The 16,472-nt window shown below is 36.2% G+C and overlaps 1 protein-coding gene across 2 annotated transcripts in view; it reads left to right on the top strand.

Moving 5' to 3' along the window:
* Window positions 1-16,472, top strand: part of ATXN7L1 (ataxin 7 like 1) — a 120,507-nt gene that overhangs the window by 35,009 nt on the left and 69,026 nt on the right. Inside the window, exon 3 of one of the 2 annotated variants that reach the window (XM_075491752.1) lies at window positions 6,235-6,339. The exons of the other annotated variant lie outside the window; for it this stretch is intronic. Within the exon in view, the coding sequence (XP_075347867.1) occupies window positions 6,235-6,339 (105 nt within the window). The remainder of the gene's footprint in view (window positions 1-6,234; window positions 6,340-16,472) is intronic. 2 annotated transcript variants of the gene reach the window in all.

The raw sequence follows: 16,472 nt of genomic DNA, 5'->3' as shown, positions 1-16,472 counted from the left end.
GTACAAAATCTTTCCAAGTCATTGGGGGTAGTATTTCCTGTATAAACTATAATTAATGAAAAATTCCCAACATTCTTTAGGATTGTCAGCATCCTCATGATTGCTCTAACCTGGGAGGCAGCATACCATTCGAAGTTACTGGTCTGGTTTAAAGGTGTCATCACCTTGACTCTTTACCACACTGACTCTTGTTAAGTCTATTTGCTGTTTTTTCCCTGCATTTTTTTTTCCTTCATCACTGTTGTGTTTCATTTATTGTTGCTGTTGTTGAAAAGTCCAGTATTTCTGTTTTCTTCTCATTAATCACTTTAATTTTTTTTTTAGCATGCAGAATCTCGGTTCCTTGTAGTAATACCCAAAGGACATCAGTCAAGACTTATGACAATTGTGTTTGGCCCTATGTTAGTTCTGTCCTGTGTATTTTAATTTTTTACTTTTTCCTCAATTTCATCATTACTTCAGGCATGCCCTGCATTTTTCCATCAGAAGAGAAATGAGCTTGAGCGTTACTTTGTGGTACTGACCCTGAAGTTAGCCATGATTTGAGCCAGGGGCTTGGAGTATGTGACATCCAGCAATCTTTTTCAGCTTAAATTGTTCTGTGATTAATTGCAACTGTGACTCTGGCATTTTCAGAGGTAAAATGCAGTTTATACTGGCTAACTAATTACTGAAGCAGCTTACTGGTTTTTGCATAAAAAAGGAAAACTAAAGGAAAACCATACTTGGGGGAGAATAAAGCTGATGTTAAATGGAAAGAATGTGACATTTATTTCTAAGATAAGACTATCCTGTCTATGCAAGCACATTTAAGTTCTGTCTGAGTAATACCCTGAAGATGTCTTTATATTGTTTCAGTTTCAAGTTTCAATTCACCATTCAAATTACTTAGTTTTTTAAGTAATCTCAAATGTAAAAGTAATCTAATGCACTGAAAGATTTTGTACATTCCTCTATTTTTTAATGATGGATGGATTTGTCACTTCTGTTGAACAAGAGGGAAATATTGAGCACATTTCTAGAGGCAGAGTTTAAAAATCTGTATCTCTGGGAGTGGGAGAAACCACATGGATTTGGTTTTGTCCATTGCCATTTTTTCCATTGCCCTTTTTTTTTTTTTTGGCTTGTCTTTGTTAGTTTTAAACTAGTGTGTCTTGAATAGTCTTTCTCTCTCCCCTCCTTCCTCCCCTTCTCTCTCTTTACACATAAACATCACTAATATTTTTCAAAGCAGACTTTGTGTGTATATTTAGTGGAGTAGCTGATGTATAAGAGAATGTTTAAAGTGTGTATAATTTATAGCAAAAGATCATAATTAAAAATTCAATTTTCCACGCAATATTGTGAGGTCTTACTGTTCAACAACCTTAATTCTGCAATGGAAGAATGTTTTAGATTATTTCTAGCTTGTGTTTTGATGTAAATTATTATGAATTATATAATAATAGAGAAGGAACTTCATATAATTCATCTGGCTTTGATTGTTACTAAAAATAATTCCTTTGTGTGTGTTATTGGAGAAGATAAAAAGTCGTATCTGACACCTGCATTTTTGTGTTTGTGCCACAATTTGCAGAAGCAACATTATCTTTTGTTTCTATGGTATTTGTGTTTTTAATGCACATTTTACCAAGCTGATGTCTTACAAGACTATGTCATAATGGCTACAGCTGTCTTTTTATTTGCAAATGTTAGTAATATAAAAACTGTAAGCAGAAGTTATATTTATTTTCCAAGCACCATAGAAAAGTATACACAAAGTAATATTTGGTTTAAGATTTTAATCTAGGAAAGTCGTATTTCCTACAGTCAGCATTCACTGTCTCTGATTTCCACCTATCTTGCATATTTTTCACATGATATGGGACACTCTCGCATCCTGTTAGTTGAATAGCTCATTTTCAAGCAAGGCTTTTGTCGGTGTATAGTATCAACAGACATGGCTGGCCAAAAGATTTCATTTTGAGGGGATGACGATTCAGTACTGCAAGGAGTGGGGTATGTATAGATAACACTTCTGCAACACGTGCAAGTACTGGAAAATAAGTTTTTTTTCTTGCCAAGTACTGGAAAATCTCTTCTTTCTTGCCATCAAGAGTCTACTTCGAATCTACTGAAAGCATCTTCCAGTAAAATGAGGTTAACTGTGATGGGGACATGGGCTGCTTTTACTTACCAGAAGGGCTGGGCAGCTCTTTCTGTCTCAGACTTGTAGTTATCTGTATTTGCACGTAGGGAACAAGCAGATCACAGGCTCTGGTAGAGATCGCCATGCTGGTCTGGGGTGAGTAATGCAGACCTTGGTCACTTTTTTTCCTTTTTAGGGGGGACCCAAGTTTTGGTAGAAAATAAAGACTCTTCGCAGTCGCTCTTCTGTCCCTCCCTGGTTTGTATTTTTTTTTGTACTTTGATAATTATGTCAGTACTGTTTGGTAGTTGCTCACCTTATTCACCAGTAATCTGCTGTCTTCTTCAGTGGTCTTACCTTTTTCCATGAAGAAGTCTTTCCTGAGCTAACTTTGGAGAGAGCCATTTTCTTCTCCAAAATTAACCTTTCCTGAAAAGCTTATCACCATTGCTTCCAACTAAGCAGGCAGGGAGGTGTGGTGGTTGCCTTTAGAAGATAAATTTTTGTTTGGAGAGGCCATTGTCTTTTTTGTGACGTGTACAAGGTGTAGATTGTCAAATGGCTGTAATCTGATCTAAGAATGATACTAGTGTCCAGCATAACCCTTCAGTCCTCGTCTCTTTGAGGAGGACATGGTAGCATTGAACTATTCTTATTAAAAACAAGAAAACGTATAAAAAGATATATAGTTGTTTATACTTTTTGCTTTCTTTTTCATTTCAAACTTTCCTTGCTTTCTTTATTGTAAATTCTCTGATCCGGATTGCATTTGTAATATTATTACGCCTAGTAAAGTGTGTCCCCAGTTGGAATTTCTGGTGAGACAATATTAATGCTTCGTACAGTTTTAATTAAAAAGTAATTTATATATACTGTGTGTGTGCTTACAAATCATGAGTTTAATAATGAAAACTGATTTGTGCCAATCTTGTTAACATCAATGAACTAATAGAGTTAGTTGAACCTGTTTTGACTTGATGAATTTTCCTCTCTTACAAACTCCTGTATAGTGAGGTTTTTAAGGAATCCAGTCTGAGAGATAGTGTTTAATTTAAGTTTTTTAGGTATTCTGATTCAATAATAACAATTTATTTATGTAGTGTGATTCCTGTTTCTGATTTCCAACCTGCGGTCTTGTGTCCTTGAGATTCTTGGATTAATTTAAACGGACTTTTGACAGATAGCTAACAACTTCAATTCATATCAGAAGACTCACGTTTACAATAGATGTTTGCACCTCCACTGGGCTATTTCTAGGCATCTGCAAAATGAAAAAACTTCCAAAGCGCTGCTTCAGGATGTCACTTACTCTGCATCTATGCATTGTTTTGATGCTGTGTTTCTCACAGCAGCATTTTGGTGCGTTCTCCTACACATCTGTGCAGTTTCTTTGCATCTCAACTTCTGCCACCTCAGTGTCACAGAAACTCAAATGGTGCTATTTACTCATTAGGTGCAGTGCTGTTTGCCAGGGTTGTGCAGCGAGCTCGCAGGTACCAGAACTTTTCCTTCACTGCTCTGTCTCCTTGACAGTGCCTGGTGAAAACATACATGATTTTGTGATCCTGTGAACTAACCTGATTTCTTATTCCATCTATGTCCTTGGATAGATTTCTCCAGTATTAATACCTTATGTGTTTTTATAAGTTACTCCCTGCAGCCAGACTTCATAAAAACTCAGACTCGGACCCAGCCGGACTTCATATACCTCAGAGCTGGGCATATTTTAAAGAGCTTAAAGCTTTTTAAAGCTTAAAGGACTGTGGAGGTTAAATGGACTTAAGGAATTTAAAATGGAAAAAAGTTGTAACTTTTGTGTTTGTAAAGGGCAAAATCTGTATGTTTTCATAACAGTATTGTCACCAGACCATTCAAACAACAGAAAAAAATGTTTTAAGTTGTTGAGATGTTTTAGCTATTTTTTAAATGTTTCATTTTTTTTTTAAATTGAAACATTCATGTTTTTGAGCTGAGACTTTGTGTCAAATTATACCTGGGAGAAATACTCCTTTCTGTGGAGTTTACAGTGCTGTTAGTGGAAATCTGTAGGTTCTGATCAAAAATATCCCTGGCTAGGAATTGCCAATGTAGAGTGATTTTTTTTTTTTTTTTTTTTTTTTTTTTTTAAGATCACTGACTTATCACATTAAAACAAGAAATAAAATAAACAGGCCAGACATAGTGCCTGCTTAGGGTTTTGTTTGTTTTACTAGTAGGGAGGATTTGATTTAATCTAATGGTGCAGTTTTGGCTTCATCAGTACTAACACTAACTACACCAATAAATTACCAAAGGAGTTTATACCTCACTACTGCTATTCTTTTAAATTTAAGTTGACTGTGTTGATTGCATTCATCTGGCTGTAATGCATTTAAAGGCTTGGTTAGTCCAACACTAGGACTGTGAAGGGGTCATGATTGGTTAACCTTTCAACTGGATTTCATAGCCTGGTATGAGCAGTGACACAGAGAGAGCCTTTTGGCTTTCAGGGAGTAAAGGAACGATTCACATCGTATCAGACTATGAAATACCTGCGGGTCGATGGTGCTGGTTTGTGCCCAAAGATGCTTGAACGAGCCTGTTTGGATCTACTTGTGATACTGCCTGAATTACCATGAGAGGGTTGCCCCATTCCTCTGTGGGGTTTTCGGGGACTGAAGACACTTCACATGTCATCATGCCAAATACTGACATCGTAAGCAGTGATGCTACTTACACAGTGGTATAGGCTGGGGCAGAATTACTTAAAAAATAATTCTAGGGACAAAATGCTTGCTTTGGTTAAGCACTAATGAAATAAGGTACCTGCTTGAGTCACTTTTCGAAATCACTATTTTTAAAGAAAAATACAACTTACTGGAGAAGTAGGATTTAGTCATTGATGTTTATCAGTCACGGCTGCTGTTGTGCATGTTTGTCTTCACTGAGGGTCTTCTCATTTTTTCCCCTGTTTAAAAGGCGCCAGGTTGATATTTCAGTCTGAGTCAGAAGATGCATTTGCAAGTTCTGTAATAGATTTCAGATGCTGCTGAATAACACTGGAATGCCATTTTACGACATCGTTAAATAAAGATGTCACTGCCCTGTTCTGAGAGGTAGCACAATCCGTGCGGCCAATACTTGGCACGGGGTTACTAATGCAGCAACACCTTCGTTAACAGCACTGGGTGTGGTGATGTGATCACACCAAAGTGCATAAAAGTGACTGGAGTTTCTGCCCTCTAAGCTGAGCTGCGGTGCATGAGTATGTGTGCTTGTTCTTAAGTTATAGCAATGCAGAGTGAAACAAGTTACCCCACTTGTAACGTTAGAGCTCTGAGGCCTTCAGTAGTAATTTAAGCCCATTTTACTCTGTGTTTGTAATGGCTTAAGAATGCATGTATTGCGTTATGTGTTTCAGCTGAGAGGGACAAGTGCCTGTCATCATCTGACTGTACCCATCTTTTGATTTCATTAAATTCCTCGTGTCATCACTGAGAAATACTTCATTAACCATCTTTGTCTCTTCCCAGAGTTTTTGCTGGGGAAACAAACAGCAGGGCGTTAGAACTAGAAGGGACATTCACACAGAATCAGAAATTTCATGTAATGACATCTGGTTCAAAACAGGGATGACGTTCCTGACTGTATTTTAAGCTGTAGGATCCTTGACTTCATTACTAGCTTTTAAGCAGGCGACTCGCTAGCAATCTGTAGTCAAGCTTGGAATATTGTAACATGGAGCATAACCCGTGTGCCATGTTTTCTAAAAAGATCTTTAGGCAGAGATTTTAAAAGACATATTCTCTTACTATTTCAACAGTTGACCAGTACAGAAATGCTTATTCCACTTCTTGGCAGTGAGTGTTAAGACAAAGGTGTTGCTGCCTGTGTTCTGACTCAGACTGAGGGATGAGACTGCAGTACTAGTATAGGGCCTTGAAACCCAGAAGAGGAAAGAAAAACCTCTTTAATATAGTAAGAAGCTCTTATGGAGCAGTGTATAAATTTGCTTTGTATAAATTAATATAACAGTAGTGGCCCTGCAGTATTTTCAATTTTTTTTTCTTAATATATATTTAAAGCATAATTTCTAATTCTTGTATATATTTTTAACTTTCCCACAGATATGCACTTATTTGGCCATTATCCAGCTCATGATGATTTCTATCTTGTAGTGTGCAATATCTGCAATCAGGTAGTCAAGCCACAGGTTTTCCAGTCACACTGCGGTAAGTGAATGTTTTCTTTCCTGAATTACAGTGCCAAACTGGCGTATGGTTCTCTTAAGAATCATTGCATACGATCATGATGGAGGCATTGCAGATATACTTTTCTGGTTATCTTGTGTTCTTTCCACAGAAAATACCAGCGATGCCTTCAAAGAAGCATATTTCCTGTAGAGGAAGTTAAATTAGTTGTTCTAGAAGCTGGGCTTTTCAAGTTGGACTTGTTATACTAAATTAACCTATTACAACAAATAAATCCTGTTAGTTAGATACTAGCTAGGCTAAAACTATTACGACCTAACATTGGATTGTCTTTTATCAAAGCTGCAAAGTGAGGGCTTTGATACTGATCTACAGTAACTAGAAGCTGGATGTTATAGATTGTTTTCTGATGGGATTTATTCATAAGTATATATAGGGCTTCTATTTATCATAGGGTTTAATTTTTTACATAATTGGCATGTCGAATCACATTTGTTAAGATACTCTTGAAAAATGTTCATTTGAGAAGCTGCAGAAATATGCAGATACATATTTCTCAATTAGTATGACAACAGCAAGATGACAATTTTTGTGTTGATTATTTGTAAGCAGAACTACTTTAGTTAGAAGTTTTTGCTATTGATTAACAAACTACTTTCAAATATTCTCTGAAAAACTTCATCCCAAGGTCTGGTTTATTTATTACTTATCCAGTGGTTTATTTGTTATTTGTCCAGTGGTTTGTTTCTGTGGTAGGGTTTTTTTGTTTTGTTTTGTTTTGGGTTGTTTTTTTTTTTTTTTTTTAAAGGATTGTAAAATGTGACTGGAATGGCTAGCTTTGCATGAGGTTTAATCAAATTCAGTTTAATCAAATTAATTTGAAGCTGATTGCAGAATAATGGAAGGTAACTAGTACTGAGGATGGAATCAATTAAATACATTAAGAAAAAAAAACAGCAAGATTTTCCTTGCCTACATACAACAAATAGACATCACACATCCTGTGCCCCTTTCAGTCTTCTTGACAGCAAAACAACTCGGTAAGCGGGAACTGTAAGTGGGATGAACAGAAAACATAAAAGTTTATTTGCTTTTAAAGAGATATTACCAAAATATTACCTTGGGTTTGTATGGATGGACTGCTAACAACCAACCAGGAGCAACTGCATTCATGTTGAAAGGCAGTTGTACAACTCACCATTACTTTTGGCCCAGATTGAAATAATTGTGAAAAACTTGTAATAGTGGAATATAGCATTTATATCCAGTGAATAATAAAAGATCTAAAAGTATTAGTATAGTGGGAGAAGGACTTACTAATTTAATGGTGGGGGCAGGTGTTAATTTCAGTCTTTTAACAAGCTGTCCTGCTATTTTTTTCAAAATTTGTTTCTTGCCCTTAGTCGTATGTGGATTCTTCCTGCCCAGCTTCAGGTATCTTATGGTTCTTTCAGTGACAGAAAAATTTCTCTGCATATGGTCATAGGTACAGTGGGTACTATAAACATTGAACTGGTGCATTAATAAAAGATCCGCTACAGAACAGAAGAACCTGTATAACACCTTGCTGTAGCTGTCCATAGTTGTGCTGTTTCCTGGACATGACCTGGTTTGGGGACCAGTATGAAAGTTGGTCCTGTTTTCATGTGGGAGGCATATAGAATGATGTTTCTTCTAGATGAGAGTAAAGTATTCCTTGTTAGAAGGAACTCTTTGAGTTCTTTGGAAGTAACAAGTTACCATCAGTGTTAGTGTGTTGCCTCTAAACTGCAAAGATCCTATGAGTCACTGTCCTTTTTTCTTTTTCTCTTTTCTCCCTTACTGCATTATTTATACAATTCCTTTTACTTCATCTTCATTATAGCAATCCTGTTACATTGAACAATTGAGCATTAAATTCTGAATTGCTTGATTTAAGTGCCTAAGGTCAATAAAGACTTAAAAAAAAAAAAGTAGACTGTATTAAAAGAAATGGAGAATACTGAAAATAGTTGACCAAAGGTGTTACCTCTTGAAGATTGTACTTAATCTAGTCAGATTTGTTTCAGGAAAGGTGTACTGGAATGTTGCTGAAAGGCCTGTGGAAGAGCTTTAAATGTATAGATAAAATATTTTGTTTTAAAGAAGAAACAGAAAAGATGATGTACTAAAACCATATAAAAGAAGTTTTATAAGATAAAAGGTTTCTTGGAAGTCTTGGGGATTATTGTAAAATAGTAATTTATTTTCAAAAAATTAATCTGTTAAAAGTACTACATGTTGTATAAGTGACATGCATCTACTAATGTATAGTTCTTTTGATAAGAAATGAGTAAGATCTAAAGAAGAGCTACACATGGATCTCATTAATTGATCTGTAGTTGCATTGTGTGGTGAGAAAATGATAAAAATCTTGCATAAGAAAACAGATCAACTGTGAGCTGCTTGTGGCTGAAAAATCTCTCACTGGATATGTTATAATATCAATAGTCCATTGAGAAAGGTCTGGAGAAGGCTTCATTTGAGACTTTGGTTCTGGCTGCACTGGGCTTTTCTGTGAAGCAGGAATATTTAACTTCCAGTTTTATTGAGAGTTTTATCACCTGTTGGACACAATCAACTTGATGGATCAGATTTTGTTTAATTAGTTAGGCCATGCAGCAGTATACCTGTAAATTCAGTGATGCTGAACACACCTGTCACTAAACTTTGTGTTTTAGACTGTCATAGTTACCATGAAATGCATTATTTTACATGTCTTGAATTGCAGCTTTAAAGTTGTAACAAAGACAATGGAGTGAGAAAACATTAGAAGCCACTACTCGTTTTTTGGCTCTTGAAGGGTGCGTCATGGGGAGTCTTTATTGCTACTGACAAGGACTTGTAGAGATCTATCCCAGAATCTCCCACAAAGTGTGGTTTGTTACTAATATCCCTGGTAAGATCCAGTCCATATTCTCTCAGTAAGGATTTAGGTCCATGCCAGACACGTGCTTTATGTTTCTAGGTTCCCTGCATTGTAACTTGAAGGCCTTGGCTTTGGAACAGCACTGGAATGCTTAGTTTAGCAGACGTTTCTGTAACACTTCTCTTGAGCCCTTGCTGGCATTTGCCTTTCTCCAGAGCATAAGAAGATCCACTGTTTCATTTGTCTTTAATTTCAGACATATGGCAGCCATCCTTGATGGCACTGGGAAGTTGTGAAGATTATAGAGGTAGATTATTTACTTACAGGGGCAGATATTTAACTTTTTAAGGGTTTGATTCCTGGAATATCAAGCAGAAAAAGAGAAAAATTTGGTTGTGGTTCAGGCTTTTTTAATGGGAGGTGATACATCATACAACCTTAGACCAGTAGAAATCAGGAAGGTAAAAGAAGAGATCTGGCTAATTAGAGGACTGGCTTGCTGGACTTGGGAGTCTTTGTAATAAACACAGTGTAAAGCTCAGTGTTGCAAAGTAGTAGATCTGTTCTAGCCTCTAAGTCAGAGAAATACTGAATTATTTTTAAGGGCAGTTTCACGTCCTTGTATCTGGCATAAACATTTATATCCATTTGTAAGGATTAAATCATTCATGTACATATGGCATAAGCCCAACTGAAAGAGAGACTTGCTGTTACAGGCTGCTGGATAAACTATATAAATCAAATAATTTCTTGAGGTCATTCAGTATTATTGTGCACTTATAAATAGTATATCATAATGTCATCAACAATAGGGTTGAAATAGTGTTGTTTCCTTCTGAAGCCAGTTCTTTTGAATAACTTGTTGCAGTGGTACAATATCTTAGATTTTTTTTTTTTTTAATGTGTGAACACATAGTTGTATTTATTTCTCCATGATGTAGTTTGAAATGAGAAGTCAGTCTAGTTATACAGCTTGTAGCATTTCTAAGTGTACTTGACACATGGGGAATTTTAGTTTTGAGAGTTTGTCCTCAAATGCTGACCTCAATGAAGATATAGAGCACTTCTTGGGACACCAAAAATGTAGTGTTTTAGTATCCCTGAAGTACCATAATGTTCTTGCTATTTGTTTGGGGTTTTTTCTCCAATATATCTGTTTTCTAGGAGATTTTTAGGGTGGCAGCCTATGCTGACTCAGTCCACGTGCCTTCTGTAAAGTCATATGGACAATTCTGTGACAGTCTGTCTGTTACTTGTTAAGATGGGACCCATACCATTTTCCCAGGAGACATTTCTATTTTCCTTTGGCCCCAGAGAGAGTAAAGCTTCATATTCTTATACTGCATTGTCCTTTACTAGACTAAAGAGCATCAGATATAGTTCTGGTTATTTTTCTTTAAATGTTCCATACAATAAAAGCCTTGTTAACTTTGTTCTTTTCCTGTTGAAAGGAAAATCTCTCATAAAAGGTAGCTCTGGCACAGTGAAGAACAAGCACTGTACGTATAGAGAGCTTGTCAAAACATCTTGACTTTTTCTTTTAATATGAGGAAATAAATTAATGATGGGAAAGTGTTAAAAGTAAAGTTGGGGGGAAGAGGTGAATTAGCCAAGCTAAGTAATGCAGCTTGGTTAAACAATAGCTGCAGTATAACCGTCAAAGAAAGTTTCCAAACATACTCTGGAACAGTTTCCAAAACTGTGGAGGGTATCTTAATGAACTGAATAGTTAAATCCCCATTTGATGAAGTCGTGGTGTACAAAGGAGAACAATTCTGCTTCATCAAGGAGAAATGACCATGAAAATCTCTTCTTTTGCCAATTTCTTTATTCGAGGCTCATTGCTATCTATCCTGCCTGTCTCTAAGGTTATTCTAACAGGCTTCTAATTAAGAAGTAGAAATTCTTATTCCTTAAAAAAGAAAAAGCTACCTTGATTTTCATTACTTCTGAGTTATAAATCCTTGGGTTGACATCCTCATGTCATCATGAAAGTTGGAAAAGGATATTTCCTTTATATCCTTCTGTTTGGCTGTATAAGCATCATTTAAAAGAAAAACAAGCTAGAAAGTAATGGAGCACTGAAGAATATAAATAATTTTCCCTTCCATATCATAACCTCTCTTAGGAAAATAATTATATATTTTGAATTACTCAGACTAGCTATTTTACATTGTAATAGTTGTGCATTACAATTTAATGAACCACGATTAAAGACAAAAAGGCTGAGCTTACAGTATGAATAAGAATGATTTGGTTTCTTAACACGAGCTGGAACGTTACTAGCTGGCATCGGTTTTTGCATAAGGATTTTGATACGGGTATCACTGTCACATTTGATGGATTATTCTCAGTTTTGATGATATTATTTTCAATTATTCAGTGCCTTGTTTTTTATTAAATACAGCTGTTTGGGGTTTTGTAACTGTTAATATTTTATCCATTGCATTTGACCTTTTATCAAGGGGAATGTTCTTGTGCCCTTCAAGGACAATGGCATTTTGAGTGATTCTCCTTCTGTTACTGCGATTTTCTTTCTTCACAGCCTTGTCAAAACTTGTTATATGATATCATTATTGATTGAATAACTTTCTCATTGTTACGTGGTTAGGTTTCACTGCATAAAAGAATTAAAATGATGAAAATTACTCTCATCCCTCCTGCTTTTGTTAAATATGGAAACGGTAGCAGCTAGACTGACAAGAATCCCAGTTTTCTTTTTCTTTTGGTGGGGGTGGGGGGAGAAGGAATTGAATGTTTCGTGTGTACCTTATTTGTACATTTTTACTTGTGCAATTGCCTAGGATACACTGATTCTTTCTGTAACTTTCATTTCCAATACTTTAAATTGGAAACCCCTAGTAGCTGAAAGCATACGAAAAATTTGCTTTAGCTTTACAGTCTTTCTATCAGAAATCTTGTTCTCGGGGCCTAAGTACAGCCAGTGGCATAACCCTCAGTCTTCTGTCTGCGATGAAAATCTAAGCTGTAGTTCCTGCAATGGTACATGCAGGTTATGTGGGTCTGTCATGTCCATGTCATTGCAAGTTCTCCAAGCCCAGCGTAATGGCAGTCACTGTGAAACTGCAGCCACAAGCCATCTTTTGCGCCATTCCCATAGAACTTAAATAGTACACTGCTGCATGGACAATCCAGGTAGAGTGAATATTACCCTTGAAAAGGCAAAACTAAAACAGCATTCCTTTGAATTAATCTTTTTCAGTATGTGTTTGTGGAGTGCCATATTTTTAGACTGTCAGCAATTCTTGAGACTCTCAATAGGTATAGAAATGCAAAATTTGTCTTTGTTTACTCCTTGGAGAGATCAGCTAACTGCTGATAAACTCTGGCCAGATTCAGAAAAGCACTTAGATGCATAAAAGATAATCAATTGACATTTTCAAATGAAGCAATAAAATAAAAATCCTTCTTAGCCACTTGTATGCATGAGAGTGGTGGTCACCTCAGTATTGGCTACTGTGCTCATCCAGGACTGGAAACAGCTTTGTTTTTTTCATATGTGCCCTGGAGAGAGCTCAGTGACAGATACATTGACAAGGCCATGTTCATTCAAGAAAAACAAAAAAAAAAATCCTACCTTCTCTGTAATTACTTGTCCAGGAAGCAAGAGATTTGGATTTAGTAACCTTACCACCTAGGAGCTATTCTCTCATCTTCCACCTCCTAGGAAAGGAAAATGTCCTAACCACCAGGCACACCGTAACCTAGGCTAAAACAAGACTAGCGCATGCTTTTTGCATTAGAGATGTATCAGACAAAGTAAACCTGAATGTAGAGAGTAACACCCAAATCCAAGGGACGGACTGTGATAGGGACTGAAAAATGCACAGCTGATGCTTGGAGCAACAGCAAATGTAATGTGTCTTCGTGTTGCATGTTGCTCAGATCTGCTCAAGGCTGGAAGGAGTTTGTTGTGTTTTCTTTTCTTAGTCTAGTGTGTGCATTAAAAGTGGAGTTGTGTTCAGACCTGCTGACCTGCTTGCTTATAAACAAGTAGCACAATATTTGATAGGGTTGGCTTTTTTAATATTTTCTACTATCATCCTACTGCTTAAACTGCTTTCTTCTTTGTTGTTACTAATTCATCATCAGTGACAGAGCCTAAAAGTTCAGATATAGAAGTAGATATGATATATAGAATTACAAGGTTAATGAGTAGTGTAAGTAGGAAGCTGACAATTTCCCATAGATAACTTCTGCACTTAAAAAATTCGCCCTAGGTTGATGTGTCAATAATTGAAAATTTCTTCATTCAAAAGATTCTTTGAATGAGAAAGCAGGAACATTTTGGCAGCATTGAATCTCAAAGGATTGTGCCTTGGGGAGCAGGGAGTATTCAACAGAAGAAAACATTCAGCAGTGAACAGAATGCTACACATGTATGCAGTTGCTATTAAGCATAGTAACTCCCCCCCCCCCCCCCCCCCCCCGGAAGTAAAATATTGATTAATTGTATTTTCTCCATTTTTTTTCTGTTAAGTTGTGCCTTTACAGTGCTTTGACTGTGCTGTAATTTTACAATGCTGATCTTAAATAAATCGACATAGGAAGTAGATTGAAAGAGTAATAATGACACTGGGCTTTTCAGTGCACTGGAGGTGTATTGTTCTAGTTTACACATAATTCCTATCATTATAAATTAGCTTATCTCTTTTGCATAGTGTATTCATTGATAGTATTTGATTAGTGAACCCTTTTGTATCTTTTTTTGCTTCATATAAATTGCGGTAAACGATGCAGTACATACTTGAACTGGGTGTTGTTGTCATGGCATTGATGGGAGATATATATCACTTGTAATTTTTTTCAGTCAAGATTTTAATAGAGATGTAGTTTTAAATAGTAACCAATAAGGATTTCTTTTAAGGAGTGTCCATTAATAGAACTCAGCTGTTGAAGGCTGACTGTAGCATTAGGCTTAAGTTTAATCTCCTACATACTATAATTTACAGGGCTGCGTTTAGTGCATCATTCTTCCAGCTGCTTCACTGGTGGAGCGATGAGGATTGTGATAGTGGGGGAGAGGGGAAAGGTGTAGTGAAAATTTTCCACCATAACCTGTATGATGGCAAAACTAAAATCTGGCAAAATTAAAAATAGGAGTACTTGGCTTGAAGTTTTCCATAGTGTGTCTTACTTGGTCTGAATAAGGTGGATGTCTTCCATCTTAGAGAAGGAATGTTTTTAAAAATAATTTTTTAAAAAAAGACTTCATGGTCCTATTCCTAGATAAAGTCCAAAACAGAATTAAGAGCTTTTTGTATTCACTGTTTGGAAGTGCTTTGGTGAGTAAAAGAGAAGCAAGAACAAATCCCTTTTTATATCAAATTGTGATACACTGTAAAGAAAGACATCTGAATTTGCCAAAGGCCCAAATAAGAAGTCATTGTTTCTTCACTATATTCAAAAGTATAGAAGTGTTAAGAGCAAGTCTCTTCTCTGTCTTTGTTTATCACGCATGTGATCAGACGAGGAAGATGTGGTAGGGTTTTTAAGGGTGGGGTGTGGGTTTTTTTGGTAGTAGTGTTTCACTCTGCATGTGTTACAGAAGGTAATTAACATTTGGATTAGTCACTACCAAATATTGTAAGTTCCATTTCAAGTCTGTAGAAATCTTGTCTGCATATAGCCCTGCCCATTGACCGTGACTTTTAGCAGTTGTCTAAACATTTTGGGTTTGGTTAATTTTCTGACTGTTGCAATTTCTACTATGTTATCATTCAGCAATTTCTTGCGAAGCATATTAGAAGTTGAGGAACTTCTTACTCTCCTTGTACTAAAATTTTTACTATAAGCTTGCTCATAAAGTTGATTCTTGTCTGTTGACTATTGGCTTTTCCCAAAGGAAACAGCAGCAATTTTTGGTAGTGTCCTCTCTAGCAGCTGAACATCTCTGGTGCCATGAGTTGTGGTTGCTGAGTCTCCATGTGAGGTGGCAGGTGGGGCTGGAGGTACAACTCATCTTGTGCGTTCAGGGCTGCCTTCAGAGCTGGAGAACTGGGCCTAGGAGGAGGTTGGATGACCCCAGAATATAGCTCTGGCCCTCACAGCTGCCATGATTGGACTACCTTGTTATGTATAATGGTGAGTAGAAAGAAAACTGGAATGGCAGTTCGTTAATTTCCAGAAGTACTACTTCTGATAGTCTGAAATACTGCTTTCCAATGATGTTTCCATTGCCTTTTCTAACATTTACAAGCCACTTGGGGTGCAGTGGGGAAGACAAAAGTCCCTTGACATGCAGGAGGGATGATAGGATAGTCGTGTCCTTTTTCATAGAGGTGCAATGGAGAGCAATTGAAATAAATACCAAGCTGTAGTTCAAGAGCTTTATGTTTTTTTCAAGTTGGAAGTAGTTACATTAAATGCCTTGCATGAAGAAATAATTTTTTTATTTGGTGTTTAAAAACCCTTAATTTTTAGTAGAGGGAAATCTCAGCTGTCATAAACTAGCTAGTACAAGGCTTGCAAATCTACTTTAGATACTTTTCCTACAATTTTCAGTAATAATATTTATACCAGATTTTGTATACCTTCTTAATTTTTTAATATTTCTTCTTGTTTATTTTAATATGATTTTTTCCTCTGGTATGCAAGCATGTTTGTCATGGCTCCATGTTTAAAATCTAGTGAGTTCTGTTTATTTCATTGTAATAGTAGTACACAACCTCTTGGTACCTGACTAGTGCCAAATCTATTCAAAACGTTTTGTTTGCATGCATAAAATACTGTACTTAAAATTCTCATAATTTCAAATACAGTTGAAGCTCCGTGTGTGTTTCCCATTTCACTGTCCTGTAGTGATTCATATAATTATCTTAATAGCTTATTGCTATTCTATTTAACTGGTGATATTAATGTAATAATTGTCATATTAAAATCTAAAATATTGAATTAGGCCTTGTTCTAAAATATATTTTATTATTACCAATAGGTTAGATGCACTGTAGGCTTCTGTTTTCAAAATAATTTTTTGCAGTCATCTAGATAGATTAATGACATTATATTCTACAAGATATCATGAAGGAACTGTTTAAAATGTGTTAAGCAAATGATGATGGGCAACTCGTTCACCTCACTATGTGTATATTTTTATTTAATTTCAAATACTTGATATAGCTTCCTGCACCAAAACGTACCTAAATTTCCTAAAATTTAGGCAACTTGCCTCATTAACTATTTATGTTTGTGAGACTAAGTGATGCTGTTAACACAGGAACATTTTCTTTGATTAGTGTTCTGGGAA

Source organism: Mycteria americana, chromosome 1 (assembly GCF_035582795.1).
Source record: "Mycteria americana isolate JAX WOST 10 ecotype Jacksonville Zoo and Gardens chromosome 1, USCA_MyAme_1.0, whole genome shotgun sequence".
Lineage (NCBI taxonomy): Eukaryota > Metazoa > Chordata > Aves > Ciconiiformes > Ciconiidae > Mycteria > Mycteria americana.
The sequence above is the reverse complement of the archived record's forward strand: the minus strand, read 5'-3'. Positions and strand labels throughout refer to the sequence as shown.